The sequence below is a fragment of the Triturus cristatus genome, chromosome 12 (genome assembly GCF_964204655.1).
Source record: "Triturus cristatus chromosome 12, aTriCri1.1, whole genome shotgun sequence".
Classification (NCBI taxonomy): domain Eukaryota; kingdom Metazoa; phylum Chordata; class Amphibia; order Caudata; family Salamandridae; genus Triturus; species Triturus cristatus.
The window spans coordinates 755,311,322-755,334,769 of NC_140595.1; the positions used below are offsets into that span (position 1 = coordinate 755,311,322).

The following is a 23,448-nucleotide window of genomic DNA, read 5'->3' on the forward strand; positions in this document are numbered from 1 at the left end:
GTGGTGTTACCTAGAAGTTCACCACTCCATATCACCCCCAGACTAATGGTTGGACGGAAAGGTTCAATAAGATCCCGAAGGGCATGATCAATGGTTTGTCTGACAAACTCAGGAGGAGATGGGATGTTTTCCTCACAGGCCTAATGTTTGCCATCAGGGAGGTCCCACAAAAAGTAGCTGGTTTCAGTCCCTTTGAGCTGTTGTTTGGGCACCCTCTGAGGGGGTCATTGTGCCTGCTGAGAGAAACTTTGGATAAGTCTCTCATGGAAGAGAAGGACAATGTGTTTGAGTATGTGCTACGCCTGAGATGTCACTTGGCAGAGTACATGTACAAGGCAGGCAAGAAGCTGGATGCCAGCCAGGAGCTCATGAAGCACTGGTATGATCAAAAGGCTGCAATCGCTGAGTATATTCCAGGACAGTTGATGTGGGTGTTGTAGCCTGTAGTTCATAGGGCCCTCCCTGACAATTGGACTGGGCCCTATCCAATCATTGAGAAGAAGGGTAAGGTTACCTACCTGGTCAACCTTAACACCCTAGGAATCTTCATAGGGCCCTGCATGTCAATAGATTGAAAACCTACCATGACAGGGCAGACATTACCATGTTATAGGTCACAGATGAGGGAGAAGAGGAAGAAACTGAACCAGTGCCTGATCTCCTCTCCAACAATGTACAACAAAGATGGGTCAGTGCAGGTAGTTGTACTCTCCCCCAAAATTGACAGATCAGCAGCACAGAGACTGCAGGCAGATGCTCATTGACCACAGGAATCACTGATTGGTGTGTGCACTACAATAACACTGCTGACAGCTCACCTGTTAAAAATTCACTGAACAGGTTGACCAGGTCAGAACCAAAATCAAGGCTAAGGTGGCTAAGTTTCTGGAGTTGGGGGTAATTCAGCTCTCTGACAGTCCAGAGATCAGATCAGTAAAGAATGCTAGACATACCTACCCCCACATGCTGTGCCACAGACAGATTGCAATAGAGTGGGACACAGTCATGTATCCTTCGAAAAACAAAACATAAAGACAATCACAAATATGTAGACATTTTTTCAGGCAAAACAAAAGAGCTTATTGCCAATGCAAATAGTGGGGGCAAGATTTTTAAGAAGTAAACAGTAATGCACTTGCTATAACACATGAGTTTAACGTGCATGCTGTTTAAAGAGTCGACGACGTTTCGATCTATAACAAGATACATAGATCATCATCAGGACGAGAGTTATAACAAGCCTAAAGTTACACTGCCTCACTGTATTTGAGACGGATAGAACCCATTTCTGATAAGGGCAATGCCCAATCGAGGGTGGAGTACGGCGCCAGTGGAATAGTTAAGAACAGTGGGGCGTCCGCGGCGGTAACTGGCAGATCAGGGGAAAGCGATTCTGCTCATTCCGGCTTGCAAGACCTAACGGCTTCTCTTGTGATTGGCAAGGCGTCCCTTTCCCCTGAAATTATCCATGGTGGATTTTGGAAGTGCAGTGCCTTGTGGGACAAAAAGATGCCACACTTTGGAGGAAGGTCTGCCATGCTGGAATCTCGTTCTGCACCCGAAGGTCTGCACTCTGAATGACTGTGTCTTATGCACAATCTGGTACTACATTCCTGGGGACTGTACCTTGCTTCAAGAAGGATTAAAGAGTCCTCATCCTGGAGTGCACCCTGTGGATTTTTAAGGAATGGGCCTGGTGCATTGCGGAGATTGTAGTCCAGATATCCCAGAGACCATCTAGGAGATTTTAGACCTCTGGATTGGTGTTTTGTACACTTGGAACCTACAAGGATACCTTCAGTCAGCAGCTCCTGAAGTTTGGATAACTTTTGTGGAAAAGCTCCATTAGGTGACTGACCGACATCGAGAGTTAAGCTGGCTAACTTCAGCCGCCTCCTAGCCAGGATTTCAGATTTTATCCAACTGAAAGCTCTGGAGCTTCTTAGTTCCAGGATTTGACTGGGACCTCGCAGGAAGTCAAGATTGGGAACCCTCACTGAATCTGGCCTGCTGTGGATGTCGGGTAATTTCAGAAGAAAAAGCTCCAGAAAGTGTGAAGATAAAATTTTGACTGGAGCCTCTCGCTTAGTGTATCTCACCAGAGCTTCTTCGTGGTTGGCCTAAAACTTTGACTTTGTCCTAGTCAAGCGGGACCAGATGTTCCATAGTGGTGCTATATGTTTTCCTTTAAAAAATTCACACCTCCGGTTCCCTACATTGGATTGTTTTTGTTTTAGTGTAAGCTTTACACTCCTGTCTCCTAAGTTAGGCCTGACTGCTCTTTGTCAGCTACCAAGAGTTGAAAAAGGGGCTAATGTACTGAGACCTTTTCTGAACCCTATACCGTGTTGGTGGCCTTGGTAGATGCACACTTACCCATGCCAATAACCCGCTTTCCAACACTGTCCTTGTCATTTCTCATGATTTTTCCAAACTATTGTGATAAATAATTAATATTTAATACACTGCTAAACAGAATTCCTATCACGTGAAATTCATGTGTCTATTCAGCTTAAAAGGCTTCCTCCCCAGTGTTTCTTCTCTACCTCATGCATAACTAGTACAAATTAAAAACTTACCAACCACACAAAACTAGGTAGCAATACTGATTCTTCACTTCACTTTTTTTCTAACACCACCAATACTAGGGCGTGTGACACTGGCCTCGAGGTCTACAGTCCCCTGGCTATCCACATGAGTCTCTATGGCCCTTTTCACCTCCAAAGAAAGCTCTTTATTTTCAAGGGCAAGGACTGCAGTCGCCTTTTTCTCCTCACTGACCAATATTCTTTCCTTCAAGGCTAAGGCAGCCTGTATCAACTTCATCCACCTCTCAGTGTGTGTGTCCTCACACTACAATGTGTACATTTCCAGCTCACATGGCAACAAGCTATCAGCTGACATGCCTATCCCAGCTTCGTAAGGTGTAGGGGAAAGATCTCCTCCTGAATGTGTCATCCTCTGCCCCTGCACATCTTGGCCTGGTTCTTCTCTTTCTTCTGAAATAGTCTGTGTTTTCCAGGCCCTTCCCAGGCCCAGATGCCTCTCTCCAAGCTTGAAATTTTACTCATCCTCAGTCCTTTTCCCATCAAATCCCTTTAATCTTCCTTACTGCCAGGCATGGCAAGGTTTGAGAAGGTAGTAAGATCCACCTCCAGGCCCTCAGCAATTGCAAGGTGAAATAATATTAAAAAAAATTATCTAACAAAAAAATGGAGAAATGGCAATTTAAAATTCCACATTACAGCAGTGGATGGGGACCCAATAGGTGATTCTGCCACTCTGACCTTCTGTATGACTATGGAGGAGGCTCCCCACACACTTGGCTATGGAGGCCGCAGTTTAATATGACTGTGGTATTCACTGAATTAACAGAGGGACCAGTAGAGTTGCAGTTATCACCTACTTGATTGGTCTAAATGCACACCATTGCTTTATGGTTGTTTACCCTGAAGAAAACCACAGACCTTTTTGGCTCATATGGAGGTTGAAACATGTTGGTAACACATAAATCTTGTTTTTAGTGTTTTTGATCATACCAGAGATACTCTCCAAATAAAGAATATTTTGAGTAGAACTCTAGGTATATTTTATATTTACTCTTGCCATAAACACATTCAGGACCCAGTGTATTGTCCTGAGCATCTATTTATAAGAACTTCCAGGGATAGATTAGCTCCCTTTGGTTTGGTCTGCCAGGATGGCATTGCTCATACCCTGGTGTGAGACGTCATCAAATGATGAAGCATGCCTTACTAAGTTGTTCGTTTTTGAAGGATATACTTGAGGTGACACCTCCCTTACTCTTCCCTTAGGGATTTATAATTAAAAATCAAAAACACACAAGCCCTATAAATTTCAGTGCTGTGACCAATGTCATCATCTGGTGTATTACTCTAAATTAGTGTCTTGCTATGCCAAAATACAGTTTTAGTGTAAAAACTCGGGCTTAGACATTGACAGCTATGATGATACAACGGAGAATGCTTTCCATCAGAGAAATGTGTGTTCAGTATTTAAGCAGAACCAAAACAATAATACAGTTAAACTCAAAAATCAAATGCAAAACATTCCCAAGCTATATTTGAGTTAATTTTCTTTTTTAAATGGTTGATTTTCAATAGGTGGTTGCTGTGTGTATATTTTTTAGTTTATATAGGCACTGTGTGTGACCTTAACCCAGCCTTCTAGTTGTTCTCAGTAACCCTGGGTGTAGTTCGCGAAGTAGCACTTCGCGATGCTACGCAAAGTGCAGTTCGCACTACGTGAGCTACGCGTAGCACTTCGCGAACTGCGTAGTACCTTGTTCGCACTGTGCCAGATGTCATTTTCAATGATTGCACAGCGCGGACAAGCAACCGGCACTGTGCAATCATTGAAAATGGCATCTTGCACAGTGCGAGCTGTAGTTTTCTGCTGCTCGAGTAGATTCTTACTCGAGCTGCAGCTTTCTCAACGCGAACTGGTAGTTTCTCATCGCGAGCGGTCGCGAGCATACGCGACCACTCGCAATGAGAAACCTGACCTCCTCGCGTTGGGAATCTCGCCGGGAGGTTTATTTTCCATGCTCGCTATCGCCAACTTGATGTTGCTGATCGCGAACAAGGAAAAAGTCTCGCCGGGATGTCATTTTGCTTGCTCGCGGTCGCCAACTTGACGTTGAGGACCGCGAGCAAGCAAAAAATGACCGCAGCACTACGCAACACTACACTACGCGTGTTCGCACTGTGCTACGTGCAATTCGCGAAGTAGCGCGAGCTTCGCAAAGTACGCGAGCGTAGCGTAGTGCTTTGCCCAGGCTTAGTTCTCAGCACATGATGTCATTACTAAGCTAGAAATTTAGTTGTCAATGTAAAAATATTAATTATCTTCTACACACTTTTCTTCCAGATGAAGACTAATCCCGTCTGCTGGCTTCTCTTACATCACAACTGTGATTTAATATTACATTGTACACTCATAGGGAGGGGGGCATGGCTGTGGGCGTTTTTTTTTTAAATGTGCTTGTCTTGTTGAGATCCAAAAGTAAACTAGTGTGAGGGATCACACAATGGAATGGCAAGTTTCTAAGGAATCTGGGCCTTGTAAATAACAGGAAGCCAGTTTTACTGAGGAAGACAGAAGTCAATCTAGGGGATTTCATACCAATTCATTTAAATGGTTGACTGAGGATCTTCAGGTAGGGATGATTAGATTGAGGGCTTTTAGCCTAACAAAACTCACATTGCACTTTTGAAATCTGGCAGAAAGCGTAGGTATGGCCTTTCACCTTACCCACACCACTGACTGCCCCCTTTCATTTCAGATGCAAATGTTGGAAAGTAAAGTCCTTTTGGATTTTGCCTCCAACGTAAGAGTCTTTTTTTTAGGTTGGCAGCAGATGTAGGCAGGAGGGTTACAGAAGTAAGTTGAAGGGAATAGAAAAGAGTTGAACAGGGGAAAGAGGGGCCATATTGCTAGAGTGAGGAACTGTGTTCTGGAAACTATGGGAGTTCCTAACATGATAATTGAGACGTTCAAACTCATTAGAGGTATTCACATAGGTTTTACCTGACCAAAGTGAAGACATTGATCTTGGAGTTGAGAAGAACTTCACCTCAATTTGAAGATGGGTGTTTTGAAACAAAATCAAGCTCTTAAAAGTAAATGTGCAATCAATGCATTTCTTTACTAATTAAATTGCAAGCATAGTTATGAAATATCAAAAGCACTTCAGAAAAATCAAATCAAATTATCTGCCTTCAATAAAAACAATGTAATTAAAAACACTTGGATTTAAGGAGAGGAAAATAAACCCATCACTATAAAATTAAAGAGTGACTCAAACTGAATTAAACGAATTCAGTAAATTCATCATAGGTCCCCAAAACAGTAATTCACGTAAAAAGAGTACTGATTCCTGCTAAAATTTGAATCTGATTTTAACTATGGTTTTAAAATACTTGCGCTTTGTTTAAACGTTCTGATTTTGCACACAGTTACCTCATGTGCACTACTTCGAGAAAAGTGCTTGCTCGTCAGGAATTAACATATTAGAAGATGCCATCTTGGTCGGCGCTCCAGTTGGTCGGAGTTTCCTAATCAATCACGATATATAAAGAAGGCGGGGCACAGTCACGCTGCTGGCTTGTCAAAAGCAAACCTGTATGTGCCCGTCCACACCAGAATTGGACCAGGAGCAAGGAAATGAGTTTCCCCAACCTCAAGTAAGCTGACTTACACATCCCTATAACTGCGGGCTCTTAGAGGAACAACTGAAGCAGAACATATTCATTCAATTGATATCCACTACAAGAAACTGCACAGTAAAAGTTGCTCAATCTCCCCCTTCTCATCACTCATGCTAAGACTGCCAGTAGAGACATGACCAATTGACACATGTAGATGATCAAATGTAGATCCCTGCCCGGTCTCAAACTCAATCTCTTCTCCTTACTGGAGGAAAAAACCTGACCCAGTTTTCCTGATAGAAAACTTGCTCCATGCAGGAGGAGGAACAGATATCATTCAAGCCCTGCCTTCGGGCTACCACATATTGCAAAGAGTTAGATCCGATAGGAAGCAGGGATTGCCATTACTTTCAAATATATCTTTAAATACCTACATGAACCTACACCCTTCTGAGACTGCAAAAGCATGGCATTTGTCATATCCTTTACCCCTACCTATACCTTCTCAGGTGTGCTCCTCTACAGGCCATTTTGCCCATTGAGCCACTTAGCCCAGGCTCTTCTGGATAGAATTGCCAGTTGGGTTATCAATAAACCAAACTTCACCTTACTGGGCAAACTTAATATACATCTAAAAGAACCAGTAGTACTGCAAGCCTCTGTGATTCTGAATGACCTATTTGTCTTACAAGTGTCCAAAAATGTTCCTGGTCCCACACATGAGAAAGGCCACCTGCTGAACCCTGTCTTTTCCAATGACCTCTTTAACATGCTGACCCCTCGCCCTGCAGTGTGGTCATGAACACTCCGAGTGGTAGCCCACTCCACAGTCCAATTACTTGGCGAGACAGCAGTTGGTCAAAACGTAACAGCAAAAAGTGTTAACATGCACCTAGGGGATCCAGACCTATCTCAGGAACAGACCCAAAGATCCTAAATTACAAGTTTATCCAATGGATAAGTCACTCACTGGACCAAGTCATCCCTATAAAATCTCTCACACAACACACCAAGGATAAACCTACCCCTTGCCTTGCTATACCCCCACCTCCTGATGTTAAAAAAGGAATGTAAAAAAGCTAAAAGAAAAAGGAGGAGAGATTATAGAGAACCAAGTAAACTAGAGTATCCAAAATTGAAAAGCACAAGCAGCTTACTACAAAACAATAATTAATCACAATATCAATGCCCCATGAGAAATGTGTAAGATTGTGAAAATAATGATTGATCCCATATCTTACAACGGCACTCCCAAGCCTAAAGCAACACGATGTAATTAACTAAAAATTCAAATCTAAATCCGGTATTTATAAAGCGCACACTACTACACCCTTAGGATCTCAAGGTGCTGGGGGGCCGTCGGAGAGATTAAGTGAGCTATTGCCCAGAGTCACATGGTGCTGAGCTGAGCTGCTGCCAGAGATAAAACCATGAGCCCTGCACTCCGGAGTCAGCTGCCCTGGCCACTGCGCCACACCTCTCCCCTGGCAAAATACTTCCTAATAAAATCACAGATATTTATCTTCGATTCCACAAATCTAACAAGGACGTAAGCCTAAATCCAATACATAATTTTACACTTTTATTCAGCAAATGTAGGTTCCTTGATTGATCTGGCCCAATCACACATTTTTTCGAAAGGGGCTGAACTCCCTTTTCTGGTTATACTAGAAATAGCCAACCTATTCTTTGCAAAAGGAATAGTGCCCTCCACATGAATACTTGCCATGGTTGAAGCTTCTTAAAATAACCCAAACTGAACCCCCTCTGCTCAGGAATCTACAGACCAATCCCGTTACTCCCTGGTCTGAGCAAAGTATTAGAGAAACTTGCTAAAAAGCATCTCTCAGACTTGCTACAAGCAAACAATGTCCTGCATTCCACCCAGATGGAATTTTGTCCTGAACACAGCAAAGAAACCACCCTCTTGTCTGTTATAGATGAGTCAAAATTGCTGCTTGATCGAGAATGTATTGCATCCATCATACTCCTCAACGTCAGTGCAGCGTTCGACATGGTGAACCATGACATCCTCATTAAAAGAAACAACAGGGCACGTGTTATAGGACCGCCACTAACATGGCTCATCTTCTTCCTGAAGGACTGGTCTTTTCAAGTCTATGATAGATACTACTCATCGGACATCTTTGCATTGAAGTGTGGAGCACCGCAGAGCTTGTTCCTGAGTCAGATGCTCTTTAATATATACATGCGTCCATTAGCAGATATTGTACTGTCATATGGTATAGCCATGATATTGTATGCAGATGACACACAATTTGTGTTCTCTGTAATACAATGATGGGACCATTAATCCCCCTCTTTGGGACCTAATCTGGAGAGAGTAGCAAGCTGGATGGCAGAATCCTGCCTCAAACTAAATGTGGCAAGAACAGAGCTCACAGTAATAGGCAACAATAGGAATTGCCAGTTGGACCTAGGCTGGCCAGATTGTTTAGGCATGTCCCCCACCTCCAAGGCAGGTTTTAGGAGCCTGGGTGTATGGTTGGACAAATCATCAGGTATGGAAGCCCAGGCAACAAAACTGTCTGCATGCTGCCATGGTATTCTTAGAAGGCTCTGTAAAATATTAAACCTGCTCCCCTTCTTTTCCACTCTTGGTCCATGCATTAATTCTCACTGCTTGGACTATGAAAATTGGCTATACCTAGGAATTTCAAAAACTGTTAGAAAATAACTGCAAGTGGTTCAGAACGCATCAGCCCGAGCTCTTCTTAATGTCTCCAGACGCAACTCTGTACAGCAGGCCCACACCACCCTCCACTGGCTACCTGTCGAACAGAGGGGCAAATTTAAAGCCCTATAGATTGCTCATAGGGCACCATGAATAAAAGGCCCTTCAATGCTAAGACAACTTATCTACCCCTACACACCAAATAGAGCAAAGGTACATGACACAGGGAGTGTTAGTGGGGTCTGTCCAGTATCACATTAACTGTTATATGGATAAGGTTTCTTTAATGTTTTTGACAGATTTCTTCCAGTAGGGGTTGGGTAAAATCACAAACAGGATTTTTAAAACCATATATTGGTGGATGGCAAAGACACAGATGTAGACTGGGCAGTGAAGGACTAGAAAGACTTGCAGCCATTGCCTACCATTACTGTAAATGTCTAATCTAAATACCCAATATGCTCCACAGGTTGGTCTCCCAGAACTACCAGTGGTTCCAGGCATTGGTGTTTGCTATTGAGGAGATCAATAGGAATGTCAACCTCTTGCCAAACGTCACCCTGGGATTGTGGTTGTTTGACACCTGCTCTGTTGTTTCAAAGGCTCTGGAGGGCACCATCTGGATCCTGACTCAAAAACAAAAGTCTATTCCGAACTACATGTGCCAGATGAAGGCTCAAGTGGCAGGCATCGTGGGAGACTACAGTTCAACTAACACCATTTTGATGGCCAGATTGCTTGGCCTTTACAAGTATCCTCAGGTAAGGATCAGGACATAAATGTGATTTACAGGCATTAGATTTAAATAGATAATAAAATGCTGAGGTCATCATAGCAGAGAGAGCTCCACCTCCACTCATCTTGCTGCAAGCAGCTCACCGTAATTCAAGTTTAGTACCATAGTTTCATTTCTTACAGAAATGCTTCAACCAACATAAGGAAATCATTTATGTCAAAAATGAATGGCGAACAGATTGCAATGTCGTGGCCACCCACTCAGCGTTACTTATTTTTTTTTCTGGAAATTGAAACACAAGATCAGGGGATTTGCTTCTCAGAAAAGACATATGAAAGCCCAGATTTCCTCCTTATAATGGGACAATTGCAGATTTTTCCTGTCATATTCCTCCACACCTCGCATGCGGACTATGTAGGGAAAATACGGCTATAGGACAACACACTAAAGGGACCAGACCTCCCGTGCATCAATTATAGCTTCTCTGTAGCAGATGGATGAAACAGCAGCTGTGAAACACAGCACTTCTCAGGTCGTGGCTCGGGCCCGGCGGTGATGAAAGGCACACAGCACTTCTTAGGTCACGGCTTGGGTCTGGCGTTGAAGAAAGGCACACAGGACTTCTTAGGTCACGGCTTTTGTAATGGACTCAGGCCGGCGGAGGTGAAAACATGCAGCACTCAGGGGTAAAGCAGGCTTCATGTAGGTCTCTGGCTGTGCGATGACACACACACCCAGCGCCGAGGAGACGATCTTTGGGGCAACACTCCTTTCCAGCAATGCAGGGTGCACGAAGGCACCAGCTGTGCTCAGGCAGACACACACACACATCATTTACAGGATCTTTGGAAGCTTTTGTATCCCTGTGTTTCCTTAACAGAAGGCCAGCTCTTCTCAGGCCCTTGGAGACTTTCTTTTCCGGATACAGCACACAGCAAAGTCCTTTTTTTTCTCAAGCAGGGAGGACACAGCACACAGCAAAGTCCCTTGTCCTCTCCTTAGCAGAAGAGCAAACTGCAGGTCTACCCCAGACACACAACAAGGGCAGTCCTTCTCCTCAGTTTCTTCAGCTGTCCTCTTTGGCAACAGGTTCCTCTTGATCACAAAGTAGTCTGAATTACAGCGGTTCCAGCTCTTAAATTTATATCCCAAAACTATTTGTTCTCTATGTGTAAGGGGTCCTGGACCCAGTCCAAACCAGTTCTGGGTGCACTCTGACAGTGCACAACTTCTTCATTCGTAAAGGTGGGCCAGGGTCTTCAGATGCACAGCAGGAGGTGGAGCCAGTCTTTTGTGGAAGGCAGGCCCAGCCCTAGTCAGGGACAGATACTACTCCTCCCACCACTCCAAATGTAGATTGGCCTATTCAGTTCAGGCTGACTCACCCAGACTCCTGGATCCACCCCAGCCCCTGTCTATCCAAAGCCAGACAGTCAATCCACAACCAGGCAGAGGCACACAGAAAGGTTGAACAAGAACAAAAACACTTTCTAAAAGTGCTATTTTCAAACACAGAATTTAAAAAACATCTTTACTAAAGAAGTGTTATTAAATTCTGATTGCTGGGATACCAGACTCCTATGGGAAGATATGCAGGTAAAAAGGCTACACAGCATTCCCCATTCTGTCCTATGGGCAAGATAGCCTTTCAATAGTGAAAAATGAAATTGGCAGAATTTCACTATCAGGACATGGTACACACAACAGTACATGTCCTACCTTTTACACACACTGCACCCTGCCCAGGGAGGTACATTGGGCCTACCATAGGGGTGCCATATGTGTAAGAAAAGGGAAGCGTAAGGCCTGGCAAGTGGGTACACTGGCCAGGTCAAAATGGCAATTAGCAGGCGGTGGCAGGCCTGAGATAAAGTTTCAGGGCTACTCATGTGGGTGGCTTAATCAGTGTTGCAAGCCCACTAGTAGCATTTGAGTTACAAGCCCTGGCACACTCAGTGCACTTCACTAGGGACCTACTGGTAAACAAATATACAAATTATGGATAGCCAATTACAATGAAAATTTACACAGAGATCATATGCACTTTAGCACTGATCACCAGTGGTAAAGTTCCCAGAGTCCTAAAGCCAACAACCACCGGTCAGGAAAAAATAGGAGGAAGCAGCAAAATGTTTGGGGCTAACCCTGCAAAAAAAGGCAATTTCAAACAGCCCTGGACACTGCAGACCTGTCATCTCTGCAAGCATCCTCAACATATATTCTCAACAATCTGTGGTAGTGTAGGGTAGTCTCTTCAAGGTGTGCTCCCATAGTCCTGTCTTTTCAGACTGCTATTCAATGCCATGGTTTCAAGACTGTGCTTCAGTATTGAAGACTTTGGAATACCTACTAACTTTCCTCAACAAAAACAACAACTTTAAGGGTTTTTCTGCGAAGGCATATATACAATATATGTTTTACTTAACAAAATATAGCTCCCTGCCACAGGGTTCCAAAGGCCTTCCTTAGGGGAGACTTACATATAGGGTTAAGGGATGTGGTGGCGTAGTCTTTGGTTTTAATTGCAAGATGAATTAGCAGTGTAACATTGCTCTTCCAGTCTTCAGTTTCATGCTGGCACACATTTAGTCCTTTGTCTCACTCAAAGTGACACAAACAGTGCTGCAGCCCTAGGTGGGTTGCTGTTCCCATGCACCTCCCATGGATTTTGATGCATTCCCATATTTACAAGAACTTGTAAACCAGGGAATGTGCCAAACTTGTACGACTTACTAGTAGAAGTGTGAAAAGGAGAAATTCCTTTATTTTTCTTCCTTACTTCCTCTTTCTATGTGTGATGCATCCTGCAGCACACACAGATAGAGGAATAGGCCTCCCGGGAAAGTTGTTGTGCAGGAAGATATCCTGCCTACAACACAGACACCCTTGCACATTAGTGCAAGGGTGCCTGCATTGGCACCAAGTTGCCTAAAGTGCTCCAGCACAGGGGAAGAGGCAGAAATGTGCCATATTCCCTTAAATATAGCACATTCCAGCCCTTTTCCTATGGTGCTCTGCAGAAAGATGACATACTTCGCAGCCCTCTGCAATAGTTTCATAAATATGCCTCTCTGTCTTACATGCCCTTGGTACCATATACTAGGGACCTATAAGAAAGTTAGCACCTGACAATTGTGTACATCAAATTCAACATACCTTTTAGAATGGGTCATAACACTGGCACTGAGGTCTGGTTAGAAGTCCTCAGTGCATACTCAGCAGCTAGTCCAAATGGGGGCAAAACGCCTGTTTCTATGACATGCTATGCCCCTGCTATTTCCCTTTCTGTCATGTCTGCCACCCAACACTAAACTATTTCCTGATGATCTTAGACTATGTCATAAGTATTCCCTGAGGCAATCCCAATCTTCTTCCACCCTGCATGCTGCCCAAGGCTACATGCCTGTTCACCATTTGGGCCATGGTGTGTAAGACACTGTGGTAATTGGCAGTGTGCTTATGATCTTGGTGGCTTACCCATACTCATAGTAGGGCCAGATAAGAACCTCTATATTCGAGTGGCACTGGAGGTAAAGCTGCAAGTGCTGTAGGGATGATTGGGTATGTTGAATGGTAACCTGCCACCAGTTCAGTTATTTCTATTCATGTATCTATGTTTTCTGGTAGGTTATACTAGTTGCCTCAATTGGAGTGTGCTGGATCTGTGACAGTTTGTCTTTGAGTTCTTGCCAGAGGCATTGTGCTGCAAATGGGTATATTGAATACAGAAGCTCTGATGCTATATGACTCAAGTGCAAGAGACCTGGAAACTCGAGGAAATGAGGCTCGGAGTTTCTCCAATTGGCCAGTAAAGCCAGCTTAAATTGACCATTTAAACGACCCCAGTGCCTGACTGTCGCCCTTTATGTGACATCAGTTTAAATTCAATATCAAGTCCCAAAACATTTGCAGTGTTCATAAAAAAAAGAACATAGATTGGTTTGTAATTATGGCTGCCCTACTATCTTCTCTTCCTCTATTTTTTTCTTTCCATTTCCACTCATTTTGCTACTCCCCTCCCTCTTCTCCAATCTTCTCAACATTTTGTCAATACCTTTTAAGTGTTACCCCCACCTCTCTACCTTCAATCTTTTTTCTTCTCCTTCTCATGCTCTCTCCTTTGTTGTTATTCCAGCACACTGTGTTTTGCTGGTGCAGTCTATTCAGTTCAAGTTGCAGCTACTTTGCTATGTACAGTTCGAGGCATGGCAGAAACACTCCCTTCCGAAGAGAGCCTGGCAAACAGAGCTCTCCCTGAAAAAAATCGAATTTATCAACATGATAAAGAAGGTTAAAGGACTTGAGGCAACTGGCAGATCACAGCTTCCTCAGAGTTTTTGAAGATGGTAGTCAAGCCTCCAAAATACATTTCTGTGCTCTTGAAAAAGAAACAAGCATTTGCAATGCAATAGGTCTCGCAGTTACGCAACTTTGAGCTATTGACATTGTAAATGACAATGCCTTTTAATTTTTTTTCTCGTTTTTAAAACAAATAAAAGGCATTCTCATTTATAATGCCCAATAGCCTAAACTCGCGTAAATGCGAGACCTATTTTATTGCAAATGCTTGTTTAATCTGCTTGTCTGCATACTGAACTGTTTTTCAGTTTTTAACCTTCGTAAAATTACATGTATAGGTTTTAAGTATTCTTACTTTTTTACAAAAAGGCTATTGTTCAGTGTTTCCCCCCACCAAACTCCACTGTGACCAGAGGCGCAAGTAGAGCCAAATTTCTAGGGGGGTGGGAGGAGTCCTACTAAAAAAAAAATCTGGATGGGGGGCTGATTCTTCCAGCAATATGAAGAGTGGAGATGCAGGGGCTCTAAGAAGGGGTAAAAACACAAGAAAGCCTCTTTCACAAGTAAATGGTCTTTTAAAGACCTGTGAAGTGCTCGGGTGCGGCTGTGTATGTGCCCGGGAAGCTGTGTCACGACGGGAGGGGTGGTGCTGAAGCCTTTTATCCCGATGTTACTTGTACTATACATGGAATTATGGTCTGATTGCTGTACCAGGATTTTGACTGTATACTATCAAGTCTTTGATTTATCTGTTCTGTGTCCACCTCCTTCCAATTATGCTATTGCTACACCACAAGACTCTTCTTGTATACCTTTGCAGGTGTTCCCAGTCTAGCAGGTGTCCCTTCCTCTTCTTGCGCTGTTCCTGCCCTGGAGAACGGCTGCTTTACAATGATTCTAATTGGATGAGTTGTAGGCTGCCACTGCTTATATTCAGAGAACAACATTTTTCTTTTTTTTATCACTCCATAGGTGTGTGTGTATCTTCTTGTTTGGTCTTCTGTATGCTGCTTCCCCATCCCAACCCCACCCCTTGCGCTCTCTACGTCACAACACGCTGCTTGAGTTGGTTCCCACACACCTCCGTGCCTCACTTGGCTTTAAAAAAAATATATTTTATACTCCTCCCCCAACTGTGGCTCAGTAGGCAAAGTGTCCTGGTACGGAGATTAAAGTGCGATTAGATTAGCAGATTACACTTTTGAAGGCCCTGCAGGGCTGGTTCAGCTGTTCATCTGTCTGAGGTAGACAAGAAGTAGCACGGAATCGGACAACAGGACCGGATCTTCAAGATCCCAGTCAGGCAGTGCTAACTACAGTGTAAATAGTCAAGACGTCATTATTTCATTGTCTGCATTCTCTCCTTGTGCCACTCCTGTTGTCTCTCGCTTTCACAACCTGTCTCTCTCCCGCTGAGCTGCCGCTTCCTGCCTCTCTTCATTTCCTTCTCCCTGGCTTGGACGGAGCCTCAAAGACTCGTAACCTGGAAGCTTTTTTTCTCCGCTTTGCCCTTCTCACCCAGACAAGAGTTTGAGAGGCAGGCAGGCAGGCGGGCACGTCTCCTGCTGAAGCATGCACAGCGCATATCTCGTCGGACAGCCCTCCCTCACAGGCAGGGTATACCACACTACCATTGCAGGTATTGTACGCCCTATCAGTCGCTGGATTCAGATTCAGTGTCACATCCGGTATTGTGTCCCTCTAACCCTGGATTCAGATTCCTGACATTACAACTGCAGGTATTGTGCGCCCCATTGTTTGGTTCAGATTCCATAGTGTCATACACGGACAGGTACTGTGACCCTCTAACCCTGGATTTAGATTCCTCACACACCTTAGTGTTTGAGCCAAAAATGGAATTATGTGTGTGCCGCACGTGCGCAGCTAATGAGCACTGGAATGGGGAATATCGTGCTGCCTGTTTTGATGTCCACAACTCCGACTCGGGCGCAACCTGTGTGATCTCTAATTAACGAATCTCACCTTAGCACTAATTAACAGACTCGCTCTTGCTCCTGCGTTCAGATACTCGCCTGAGGTCGGATTTCTACCTTGCATACCACTTCAGCTCAAGTGCTTAGACAACAGAGGCATATCTCGGGAACAATCGAGGTTCCGCGCGGCGGGACGGACCCGGAGGAGGTATTTCTTGTATTGATTTTATGACCTGAGTGGAAACGCGATCTGCGGTTTGGCTGCAGCTGGGTGTGCTAGCGGGGACACGCTGCAGTTATAAAGGAGGTGGGCTTAACAAAAGCAGCGTTTCACACAGGGAGAGATTTCAAAAACGCCTTTTCTTTGTAGAAGCAGGATAACGTGCGCAGCCAGGACAGGGGGTCTGTCAATGGCCGCACGGCGCAATGCAAAAAATAAACATGCGCCGCCATTGCCAAAGCCCCTGTCCTGGCTACGCAAGTCGTCCTGCCTCTGCAAGGACATTAACTCGCAGGGAAAACAAGCGTGAGGGAATGAAAATGAACCATAGTGGAGGGTATAAATGCACAATTATAGTTGCCAACATATAAAAACAAGGCGGTACCCTATTCCGTGGTGGAGCTTGTGGCGAGCTGCATCGGTGCAGTGGTGGTATTGCTTGTAGAGTGTGGCGGCCGAGACGTGGCGCTGCAACGTCTGTGAATTCTGTAGGCAAGGTGAAGAGGTCGCGAGGGACCTCCGCACACTGGCAGGAGGAGGAAGGCATGAAGCATGTCGGTGCTGGGGAACTGCTGCCAGGGCTGGCTGTGAGCAGCTGCAGTCGCACAAACACGCACAAAGCACCGAGGCAACCACAGGTAGTGTGCGTGCAGAGTGAGCACGTTGGAGGCAAAACAAAATTAACTATTTGAGTGCGGCGCTGGTGGAAAAAACAAGGAAGTAGTCCCTACATGACTACATAACACCGAGCAGCGGACCGAAACTGTAGTTAGTCGGTGCTGCTTCCTGCAAAAGGGAAGCAAACCGGAAGTGATACAACGGAACTCAAGCCAATGAAAATCCTTCTAACAAAAAAAATACCAGAGTTAACAAATAGAAAGCAGCAGCAGAAACTACTGCCAATAGGCGGAGTTTCACCTACCACATCAAATTACTTAATGCCTCGTAGAGGCAGCGCATGCGCTGCCCTTTGCGAGACCTAAAAACTAAATTCTCTGTGCTACTGATGCATAGAGTTTCTGTTCAGTTGGTCACAAAACATCTTCTCTCAGTGTTTTTGCTGAAAGGTGCAGTGTCTTCTATAAGCCATTTAAAAACAATAGGTTTGTAGATATCCATCTTCACTTCTAATAATTTATTACAAATGAGAAGCCACGTTTTCTCATCAAAACATCAAAACCTACCTATCATAAGAACATACACATCAGAGGCCATATCATACAAAGTGAGTTGGGATGCAATGGCCTGTGTGCCAACTGCTCATGACTCTAGGACCCTTCGCTGTTACAGAATGGGGTGCAGGCACTTGCGTGGCTCCTTCTGTAATATGGATCATGGCATTGCAAGATGTGCAACTGAGGTAACCCTCAGCCATTATGCCCTCACTGTATTACAGACATGGAGGATTGCTAAAGATGATGTCAGGAGCCAAACTGATGGTGCACAACACACCTGGTGGCACACTTTCAGTGTGTCCCTCGTGTGCTCATCTTGGGAGGAGTCCTGGCGTTCCTGGGACATCCAGGGAATCTGCCTGCACCCGCTGCAGGGAGCTTCATGACTTCACTTGAAGCTGTGACCAATCTGCCTTGAGTGAAATATTTAGCTGTGGACTCAATCTATGGACCTTGTTTTCAAATATGAGCTCTCCTCAGTGACGACACTTTCTATCAGAGTCACACCTATGCTCAAGACAGTGTATTTTAAGTGTAATCCAACAGACTGTCATGTTCTGCGCTGGCCAGACCTAGATTTATTTTGGGGAAATTCGTTTTTATTAGCATTTCATAGTAAAATACATTACATACACATCAGTCATCTCAAAATGAGGACATCATTCTAATTTTACAACATGGTGTTATTCGTAGCAATTTCACTGTGTATAAGCCACCCAATATACAGGGGGTAATATCGCTGATGCGATGAGGCATCCATGTACATAGCATGCGTCCATGAGAGGATGTCTGTGGCCTGTACTGAAGACTGGGCATGAGCTCACAACGTTAGCCATATAGGTGACATGTTGGTATGCTGAGAAAACAAGCTAAACTCTGCAAACTGGGGGGAGAACTGGGGTACACTGTGTCAATACTGACATCGCATAATAGAGGCCAGCGAGGTAATACACCTTGACTGAGCTTCTGATTGCGTGTCGTCGCGAAGGGGGGCATAGGTGCCCGAACGGAGGCAGTGCAGGGACTGTACTTCCGGGTCCACTACCCCCGGCCCATTGGGTGTCTATTCTGTGGAGGAAGTGGATAACAGCGGTGTGCGCTTGTGCTGCGGTGGAGTGGGCGCTCTGCGACAAAGGCTTTTCCGCTACATCTTGTTTGAAGGAGTGTAATGGGATAGCCCAGGACATGGATTTGGGGTGCACCTCCTCTTTTGCGGCATCCCATTTGTTGACCGTGCCTCGCCAGGCTGCTAGCAGAGGTCTCCCAGGACCGTTTGGCCAGGAGCAGCGCCAAAGACGTGTCTCTACTTTCAAAGACTTGTGGCGCTTGTGTATGCCCAGCGCGCAGGCCTCCCAAGTGTGCATGTCAGTAAGTCCCGTGACTGCAAGGAGGGCGGCGTGGACTCCGGCCCAATCGGTGCGAAGCGCTGGAAAATCACAGAACATGTGGATAAAAGATGCAGCGGTCATTAGGCATCTGGGGCATGTAAATGGCATATTTGGGTAATACTGTTGGAGCTTCTCGGGTGTCAAATAGGCGCGATATAGTATGTGTAGTTGTATGCTTTTAAATCGATAGTTGCAGGACACTTTTTGGGGGAACTCTAATGCACGACCCATTCCCTGTCATGCAGTGGTCTTTAAAACTCAGCTTCCTATTTCTCCCAAAGTGGCGCTAGGGTGACTGGTTTTAGAGCCCACACCACTTTGTATATCCAAGTGACTGGATGACGCCCCGGGCCCATCTGTATTGTGTGTATCACTGGGTGTGTGTGGGGCTCGGGATCTATTGTGTGCCACATTCTACGGCAGTCCTCTTGCAGTTGTTGATGTAAAAGAAATTGCCCCCTAGGAATCGCTATATCCGCTGCCAACTCCGCAAATTTCTGCTATTGTTCATTCACATATAGAGTGCCTACCTCCGTGACCTCGTGCGCCATCCAGTCATGAAGCATCCGTGCACTGTAGTGTGCCTGGCCTCTCTGGAACTCCCATGTAAGACGTGAAGAATGGGGGCGAGATTAGATGTAACATCACGAAGATAGATGAGCATGTCATCCGCGTATAGCGATACTGCATGGGTGATGTCCGCAATGGGGATACCCCAGCTCCTGCTCTCCTTGCAAAGACGGACTGCGAGTGGCTCCATCGCCATGGCAAAAAGCAATGGAGAGAGCGGGCAGCCCTGGCGTGTACCCCTGAGTATTGGGAACGACGATGATATAAGGGGCCCGAGTCGCACCCTAGAGGTCGGTGTGGAGTAGATGAGCTTTGTGTAGGCAAGTAGGTGAGGTCCCACTCCCATCCTACACAAAACCTGAAAGAGGTTGATACTCTGATAACAGAGTATCAAAGGCCTTTTCCAGGTCCAGGACCAGGCACGCCGCATGGTGACGGCGGTCCCGATTCTTGTCCTGAATGTGAAACAAGTGCCGGATGTTGTAGGAGGTATTCCGGCCCAGGACGAACCCACACTGATCTGGATTAATCAGTGTCGGGAGGGTCATGGCGTATCTGTCTGGTAGTATCTTCCCATAAATTTTATAATCAGCCGGCAAGAGGGCGATGGGCCAATATGAGCCCATTTGCTGCGGGTCTTTGTCCGGCTTAAGGAGGGAGACTGTAACCGATTCACACATGGATTGTGGCAGCTGGCCTTCGTCTAGTGCTGCTTGAAACTGCGTTACCAATTGTGGGACCATTTGCTTTGCAAATGTGTGATAAAATTCCAGTGGAAGGCCATCTAGCCCAGGGGCTTTACAGGTAGCCAAAGCTTTGAGCTCCTGTTTAACCTCGACCGCTGCTATGGGCTCATCCAATTCGGCTCTGTCACTACACGCTATGCGGGTCAAAGGATATTTGGTCAGGAATCGAGGGAGTGGCTCCTCATCCACTGGGGCCGGGCCGCATATAATTTTGTGTAGTGCTGTCTGAAAGCGTCTAGGATGGAGGACTGTGAGTGTATGAGGATGTCCCCTTTGGCACATATCGCTGTGATTGGTGAAAGGGTCGTGTCCTGTTTTACTAACCATGCCAGCAAAGCACCTGCTCTAGCACCTTCCCTGTGGGCCTGCACCGCGTGCGCCCTACAGTTATAACAACGGAGATCCGCTAGCGCCTCTGCATGTGTGGTTTTGGCTTCTGCACTTGGGCGGGTGTGGCTGTATTGTTGTCCGTCGCATGCGTGAGTGTGGCAAGCGCATGCTCCGTATCCCGAATAAGACACTCCAGAACGTGGTGCACAACTGTGATGTGCTGAATACATGACTTCTTTAAACGTGTTCCATTCCGCGACTCGAGTGGTGGCTGTGCGCGTGTTCTCCTGAAAATAGTGTTGTATATGTTCGCTTGCGTCTGTCGGAAGATCGGGTCCTCCTGGCAGTCTCTGGGCAATCGCCAAGTGGGTACCGGTGGTCAGGGCGGGTGCCACGCAAGAGTGATAGTGTGGGCGTCATGATCAGACAGAACCATACACAGATAATTGGCCTCTAGAATGGTAGGGAGGCTGGGGGGGTGCACAAAAGCTGTTGAGCCGTACTTTAAGATCATGTGGTAGGGAGTGAAACAAATAAACCCACGCAGTAGGATACTTAGAGTGCCAGGCATCCTTTAGTGACCAGTGGGCTGCCCACGCTGCAAACCGTTCGGCTTGTATTGCTATTAGGGGTGGGTGAAATTTGCGAAATCCACTTTCGCAAATTATCGCGAAAATGTTAAAAATTATCGCAAACACGCGGAAATATCGCGAAGATGCGGAAGTTTTTTTCCCGCAGGTTTGCGAGATTTTCTGCATGGTTGCAGCTCGCCAACTTACCCATGTGGTTGCTCGCGGGCGCGGCCATCTTGTTTTCAGTTGTCTCGCGGTGCATGATCGCGAGAAGAAAAACGTGATCGCGCGACGCATGACGTTGCTGCGGGCGCGAACTGACGCGAGACAGCGCAGATGGCTAAAAACAATACAACATCTCATGGAGAACGCGACCGGATCAAGAAAACTTGTCGGCGAACGCAGGGATTCAGGTAAGGTGATCGCGCGAGAGAATGTATTATTTTACAGCGCGAGCAAGAAACAAATTATCGCCAAGCTGCGGAATGCGGAAATGTTGACATTTTCGCACTTTCCGCGGAACGCGAAAATGTCAAATTATCGCAATTTCCGCGAACGGAACAAAATTTTAGCCCAGGCCTAATTGCTATTGGGGAAGTTAGTTGGTAAGATCTGTCCAAGGACGTGTTCTGCACACCATGGTAATCCCTCCCAGGATCCAAGGCACTAAGGTGTATGAGCAGAGCGGCAATGAAAGTGTGTCCTAGAATTTACTCTGGTCCACGTTAGGCGCATAAATGCTCCCCAAGACTACCGGCTGACCATCTATGAGCCCCTGTAGAAGGGCGTAGAGCCCTTCAGGGTCGATCGTTCTAGACTGCTCCTAGAATGGGATTCCTGGACGGACCCACATAAGAGTCCCCTGCGCATTAGCTGAATAGGTAGTAGCGCAGAGGACACCGTGCCAGCGATTGTGTATCTTCGCCAGTTCCCCCGAGGTCAAGTGGATCTCCTCTAATAGCACGATCTGCACCTTCTGGCGCTCTATGTAGGCATATATTGAGTATTGCTTGCGTGCAGTGTGCATGCCTCCCAAGTTAAGCGTGAGGATAGTAATGGTGACTTGATGTGCCATTGAGGAAGAAATTGGGCTGGGGGAAGGAGAGGGACCACGGCTTCCAGCACCCGGCCTGAACCCACCCCATCCCCTCCAAGCGCCATCGCCAACTGATTATTGACATGGCCTTCTGAGAATGTAGAGTTAGTGACACAGTGTAAGGTAATGTATTAACACGGGAGGAAATAACTGGGGTGAAGAAACAGCCCCAATACTGGGGGCTACCACTGAACGCAATACATCCAATCTGACTCTCGTATAAGAAGAGAGCTTGATAAGAAATTAGATGGGGGTGGTGTTACATGTCTATGAGGTGGTTCTCCATATGGGCATATGTATAATCATTGCACACCAGCTGACCCATGAGAGATCTGTGTAGGCGCAGTGTTGGCAGTGCATGTAAACTCCTACCGTGTGAGGTACCATACTTTTGCTTCCTAGGAGGCCTCGCTCCTACAGTCTGCTAATGTCCAGGTCAGATCATGGTTTGCGGTCTGAGGGGTGACCAGGGGCGCAGTAATCGAGTCCACCCTGGATTGCGTCTCCTCGCTGTCAACTTCTCTTTCCGATGAAAATAGTTGTGGAGCTCTGTCCATTTCCATTGCGGGGGAAGAAGGCTGAAGCTCCACTACGGCCTGTAGGGCCTTTCACCGTACTTGGATGATTTGTTCCAGGTCAGGTGATTCCAGTGAGTGGGGTAATGCTGCAGAGCCCTTCCCACTGCGTCGCAGCCGTAAACGGCATCTCTTGGAACATGGCACCCTCAATATCCGAATGTGCCTGGCCTTCCCACTAGAATGCTGCGTGCAGTGCTGATCTGCCCAATCATGAGCCTTCTCAGCATTTGTGAAGAAAATGGTGGAGCCATCATGGATAATTTTGAGCCGCGCGGAAATATCAGGGAGTATTGTTTGTTTCCTGCCCGCAGGCGGTGCTTTACCTCCAGGAAAGATGATCATTGCCGTTGCACAGCCCAGGAGTCATCTAGGAATAACATAATCTGCTTGTTCTCTAAACGGATGGGGCAAGACTGGCTGGCTGCCCTGAGTACTGCATCGCAATCCCGGAAGTGTAGGAATTTTGCAAGCATTGGCTGGGGCAGGGCACCAGGCGGGGGCTTGAGTGCTGGGACCCGATGTGCTCTTTCAATGGAGAAAAATGCAGTGCGATCCGCACTCAGAGTGAAGGATTTTGTCCACATGTCCATATAGTCCACTGGGTCAGTGCCCTCAATACCTTCCGGGAGCCCCAGCAAGCGGATGTTGCAGCACCTCGAGCGTCCTTCCAAATCATCAGCGCGCTCTTCCATGGTGATCATGTATTCCAGAAGGGATTGGAGGGTCTATTGATGTGTGTTGACTGAGGGCTTTACAGTGGCCATGACCTTCTCCCCGTCCACGACTTTGTCAGGCAGTTTGTGATCATCAACCCGGAGTAGGCTGATTTCAGTCGTCAGGGTGCCTAAACTTTCTTCCATGGACACCCGGGAATGTTCAATGCCTGCCAGTAATTGATCCAGTTTATGTGATAGGGATTGGTCCGGTGCTGCTGCAACT

The 23,448-nt window shown here is 46.1% G+C and overlaps 1 protein-coding gene across 1 annotated transcript in view; it reads left to right on the forward strand.

Annotated features, from left to right (window-relative positions):
• The first annotated feature begins 263 nt into the window (after positions 1 to 263).
• The window catches only part of LOC146782715 (vomeronasal type-2 receptor 26-like), a 120,876-nt gene continuing 97,691 nt past the window's right edge, over positions 264 to 23,448 (forward strand). Inside the window, exons 1-2 of the mRNA XM_085637203.1 lie at positions 264 to 379; positions 9,335 to 9,626. Coding sequence (XP_085493329.1) covers positions 264 to 379; positions 9,335 to 9,626 — 408 coding nt within the window. The remainder of the gene's footprint in view (positions 380 to 9,334; positions 9,627 to 23,448) is intronic.